This window comes from Lactuca serriola, chromosome 9 (assembly GCF_051521515.1).
Source record: "Lactuca serriola cultivar US96UC23 chromosome 9, Lser_US96UC23_V15, whole genome shotgun sequence".
NCBI lineage: Eukaryota > Viridiplantae > Streptophyta > Magnoliopsida > Asterales > Asteraceae > Lactuca > Lactuca serriola.
In genome coordinates, this window is record NC_136416.1 from 35524391 (window position 1) to 35529622 (window position 5232).

Consider the following 5232-nt stretch of genomic DNA (forward strand, 5'->3'; position numbering starts at 1 on the left):
GTTGGAGCATCTCTAAAGATAGTTAACCGAAAACGGAAGGTGTAAAAATGGTTATACATTTTGATGTGATATGTATAATATTTAGTTGAAATTATTGAATGTTTACTTATAAAAGCATCTTTGATATTTCTTACGGTACATTAAAAACATGTATTAAACTTCACACAATGTGTAATGATTATTTGATGAAGATATACGACATTTAATTGCTGCACAACTTTATATCTATAAGACTATTACCTGGACGCAACTAGATAATACACTCTCCCCTGCAGAAACCAGAACTAAAACCCGCTTGCTCCTTCAACCGCGTTTTAAGCGCGTGTAGTCGACGCCTCAGCTTTTAGGGTTCCCATTTCCCTCTATATTTAATATTCCCATCACTTGCACCCTCTGCCTCCATCTCTCCCGCCCTTCCTCCCTCCCTCCCTCCCTCCCATGTTCTATTTCTAATAAACGGCGGGGTCCACAGGTAAAAAGGCAAGCACGACGGAGAGATTGAAGGCTATAATTATCCTTCAACAAGAAGCAACCCCCAATTTCCCATTAAGCATTTCGTGTTAAATCAGCTACTTGTTTAACTACTGAAGAACCTTCAATGGAGCAAGAGATGGATGATGGCATGTTTTGGCTGCCGACGGAATTCCTGAACGACGACGACGTGCTTGTGGACTTCAAGTCCGGAAGAAACAAAGGTACGTCAACTATGTATGGGCCAGACTCCGATCTCAGTTCTCCGGTGGAGTCTGTAATGGGTTCAACGGAGACCGAGAGTGACGAAGAAGATTATCTCAACGAACTGTCTCGAAAGCTGGCTCAGTCCACTCTTGAAGATAATTGCTGGAAAACGGAAAACAGTTCCGGTCTGGAAAGTCACCACTCGAAGGTTTTATTTTCTTGCTCAGTTTTTTCTTTTGATGATTTCTCCCTCTTTCACCATGATTCCTGAATGAGGTTTTATGTCTCAATTAAATTAGTCAACAAGTGTTATGGCGGGGTCGCCCCAATCTACGTTGTGCGGCTGTAAGCAGATGACGAACAGTCGGAGTACTAACTGTCTTTCACCGGCGCCGCCGGTGACTCACGCCGAAACCGCCTGGGATCTTCTGTACGCAGCTGCTGGTGAAGTTGCGAGGCTCAGGATGGCGGATTCTAACAGAAATCACATAGCTCCACAAGCAGCTCGAAGAATTCCAAGCCCTAATTTCCAACTTCAACAACTTCAAGCTGCTCAAGTAAAAACCTAATTTAGCTCTCATCCAAAATTTCCAGTTTCATTTTATATATCTTTTTAACATGTAGAATTTTCAGCAGTTGAAACAGCAGCAACAGCAACATCAACATCAACAACAGCAGTATCAGCAATTTATACCACCAACCAGGGGTAGGACGTCCGGAGGAAACATGAAACCGGCGGCGCTGCCGTTATCTGCTTGGCCTACACTGCAACAATCTCAGCAACAGCCACAACCGGGATCGGGTATGAGGGCTGTCTTTCTTGGAAACCCAACTACCAAACGAGAATGTACTGGCACTGGGGTTTTCTTGCCTCGCCAAATCGGAGCTCCGGCCGAGCCCCCAAAGAAACGAGGTCTGTTATCTCTCCCCTTTCTGGAATAATTTGGATTTTAGTTGATTTTTCATGGACCATTCTGATTCTGTTTTGGCCCCTTTTGTATTCCCAATACTTTTCCCAAAAATGGCCAATTATATTACACGACATTTAACTTATATTGTAGCAATTAGCATGATTGCGACTGCCAATTGATCTGATTTTTTGTATCTGCAGCAGGGTGTTCCACTGTTTTACTTCCAGAGAGAGTTTTACATGCTCTGAATCTGAATCTTGAAGCTCAAAACGGATCCAATGGCGGACGACCTTGTTATGATTACGGTAAGATTAGAATTGGGTATTGAAGTTTACAAATTATAATGAATCGGGGAAAGTACAAGTTTTGAAATTTAATGTTTGCAGATGCAGAAATGAGGCACCGGAGGAGCGTGTTAATGGCGGAGCAGCAGAGGCGGAGACAGGTTGAGAAGGATCTGAGGCTACCGCATGAGTGGACGTATTGATGGTGGAATTAGGGGAGTAGGGGTAGAAGCGAAGAGAGAATAAAGGTTGAAGTAGAAAGATGGCAACAAGGAACAAAATCCTCTGGTTTTGGTATGAGATTTTTGTTTTGGGGTGGAGTGAAGAAAGAAATAAAGGTGTTTTTTGGTGATTATATTATATATTATATATTATATATTATTATTATTAATTGATTGATAGGAGTTGACATTCTGCTTTTGGGTTTGAAAACTGGTCCATAGGATGTTGGATAGGGAGGGTAGTGGTTCTTTAAAAGCTTGTAGGAATCAAAATTCCAGCCCCACATGGGTGGGGGAGATACTTATCAATAATGGCAGGATCTCTTGTTATATTGTATTTCTCAAAATTTTCTTCTTTTTGTATACATTGCTGAATTTGCACAACTTATATTGCTGTCCAATTTGTACTAAAAAGCTTTTTCAGAATCTGTCACAAGTTGTCTTTCAATTGTTACATTACGCAATAGCGACATAGTCGATTGGTTGTATTTTTAACATGTCAATGTTAAAGCTTTAAATAAGGCAAACAAGCTTTGAGCAAGTTTAACGAGCAGACTACAGAACTGCGGTTTGTTTAGGCTTGCATTACAAATGATTTGAGCCAGGTGGTGTGAGTCTGTCCAATTATTCACGAGCCAACCTTGAGTTTTGTCCATAAGGCTTGAAACAATTGGGGGTGGTGCTCAAAGCACTAACAATTTATTAAATGAGCCGACCTTAGAGTGATTTTTTTTTTTCTGTACTCGTCATGTTGGGAGTTGAAGGAAATCCGATGACACATGACTAAACACTAGTAATAAACCATATCAAAACTTTTATGCACTGTAAGGCCATTTGGACTGCATATTAAGCTAAATAGAGTATGGAGTGGTCACCACTAGCCACCCGAAAAAGTGTTAATCTTTACGCCACATCAGCTTCACCACCAATCCGCTACACCTTGGAAATGATCACCACTAACAATATTCATTTTTTTAAAAAAAAATCTTTTGTAACATTATATTAAATAAAAACAACCCAATTGACATTAAAAAATCCACATTATTTATATTTATATTTTTTTAATTTTAAAACATTAGATTAAATAAAAAAACATTATTATAAGTAATCATTTTACTAACTAAAAAATCAAATAAACATATTATTAAGTTTTAAAATTAAATAAACATAATTATATATAATTAAGGGTTTAATATAATTCAGATAAAAATGAAAGGATATAATAAGATTAAGTTATAGAATTTTAGGGATCAAATTTATAACTTCAATTAAAACATCTATAATATCCCAATTGTCTTCTTGTTCGCAGGATTTCACTGGAAAACGGGAACTAACCTGTTTTTTTTTTTTTTTTTTTTTTTTTTTTTCTACTTCGATGGATTAAAAAAAATCCAACAAAATTAAGGGTCAAATGGTCGGAAAAAAAGCAAACCGATAGAAAGCTCCGTCTTCTTCCGTCTTCCCATCCACGCGACACCACGAACACCGGCCCTTGGGGCGGTGTTCACGCGTCTTTGGTCGTGCCAAGTTAGCATCACGCGCCTTTTAGGACGCCCACTCCTGATAGCCTTATGAGCATGGCTCATGATTGATGTGGCAATGTGGTGGGATGTGAGCACCACCGCGGTAAGGATGTCCGGTATTAGTTTTTTTTTTTTTTTTTTTTTTTTTTTTTTTTTTTTTTTTTTTCGTGTGAGAACCTACGTGGAGGAGGGTTTTCACTTGTGAACATCTCCCCCAAATCCATCCATTATCTTGTAGAGTGGAGGTTTCCAACGGTCTTTACGGATCACTTTTATTATTCACTAGTGAATACAATTTCCACAAACTAGTTAAATGGTTAGATGATGATGTAGCTTGCTCTTCGCTATAGATAACTTAATGTAATGAAATATGGAAGCGTCACATTGTGGTTGTGGTTAAATGTGGTCACCACCACAATTGACCATATGCAATCATATATTTTCTCTCTATCTTGCTACATTTTATTAATTAAAAAAATATTTTTTATTCAAATAATCAAAAAATAAGTGGGATATAATGATGTGTAGTGGTGGATATACCAACTTAATGTGGTTTTGTGTGGTGATGAGACCCATTATATTTGTGGTTACTGGTTATTGGTGATCATTCTGAAAAACTTAAGTTGAGTATACTTGATGTCTCTAAAAGGATTTGTAGTCATATGTCTTTGAATGGTTCTACATCTTGTGTAGACGATTAACATATTTATAATGGAGTTGTCATCGTTATTTTTGTCATTATAACCATAAACTTTTGTCTTGTTCTCCAAGAGCTTTTAGGCGGGTGTTCCTGTCGTAGCAACCATACTTCTTTATTACATAAGTGGCCTTTTAGAATCATTGTGCACCCTTTTTGTTACAAGCATAGCTTATGAAAATCCAAGAATCGTCTAGCCAGAGTTGGTTTGGATGAAATATGGTTGGGTTGCAACTGAACAAGGATACCAACCCCTAATACTAACCGTAAGATAAAGATTAACTCGAACTCTAAACTAAAGCATACGAAAAGAAAACTCTAATATAACATGACCAAGGCTGGAATCAAGTCTATCTCATAATGTCAAGCCACTAAAAGAAAAAAGACAAACCATAAGCGTGATGTCCCCTTTTCTCTCAAGTAAATCCCAATGCTTTAAAAAGTTGACTCCATCCAAATACATTGGCAAAAGTTGACCCAAGAATAAATTTCGTATGGATAACAGATCATATATGGTAGTTCCTTCTCATGTCCCCTATAATAGTAACTCTCAGGCCATGCATAAGGTATGTGACAATACTCCTACATTCTTCACTTACATACATCCTAACAAATACCCTCCATAACTTAAGAATCTAAGTGTATTATTAAGGAACACTTCCTTAAATAATCTTCCCAAAATATTGCTAACCTTTCATTTAGACAAGTTCGAGGTCAAAGACGAGAACTTTAAGACTGGTAGTATAATCCAAGGATATCCCCAAGAGACTGGAACTACCATTATTGGCACCATCTGTGAGGACTCAAAATAAAATGTTGTATCCTCAACAAGTGACGACGAATAATCACGAAGACAAACCCCTCCTACAGAGTAATCTACAAACGTACCTGTTTGATGGTTTCGTTTGGCTCGACACC

The 5232-nt window shown here is 38.0% G+C and overlaps 1 protein-coding gene across 3 annotated transcripts; it reads left to right on the plus strand.

Annotated features, from left to right (window-relative positions):
- The first annotated feature begins 407 nt into the window (after positions 1-407).
- Positions 408-2478, plus strand: LOC145073928 (uncharacterized). Of its 3 annotated transcripts, none has more exons than XM_079020397.1 (5): positions 408-886; positions 978-1235; positions 1312-1591; positions 1790-1894; positions 1976-2478. In XM_079020397.1, exons 1-5 carry the CDS (start codon positions 599-601, stop codon positions 2074-2076), a joined length of 1032 nt encoding a protein of 343 aa, XP_078876523.1. In that variant the 5' UTR covers positions 408-598; the 3' UTR covers positions 2077-2478. The 3 variants fall into 3 exon arrangements, with proteins under 3 accessions (XP_078876523.1, XP_078876525.1, XP_078876524.1); XM_079020399.1 differs by having other exon boundaries at positions 1793-1894; XM_079020398.1 differs by having other exon boundaries at positions 1315-1591.
- The last annotated feature ends 2754 nt before the right edge of the window (positions 2479-5232 follow it).

Bases quoted from the DNA above. Each gene is read 5' to 3' on its own strand.
- LOC145073928 (XM_079020397.1), top strand. From the start codon at position 599: ATGGAGCAAGAGATGGATGATGGCATGTTTTGGCTGCCGACGGAATTC. The intron at 887-977 runs GTTTTATTTTCT...CAATTAAATTAG, and splicing joins TGGAAAGTCACCACTCGAAG to TCAACAAGTGTTATGGCGGG. The intron at 1,592-1,789 runs GTCTGTTATCTC...TTGTATCTGCAG, and splicing joins CGAGCCCCCAAAGAAACGAG to CAGGGTGTTCCACTGTTTTA.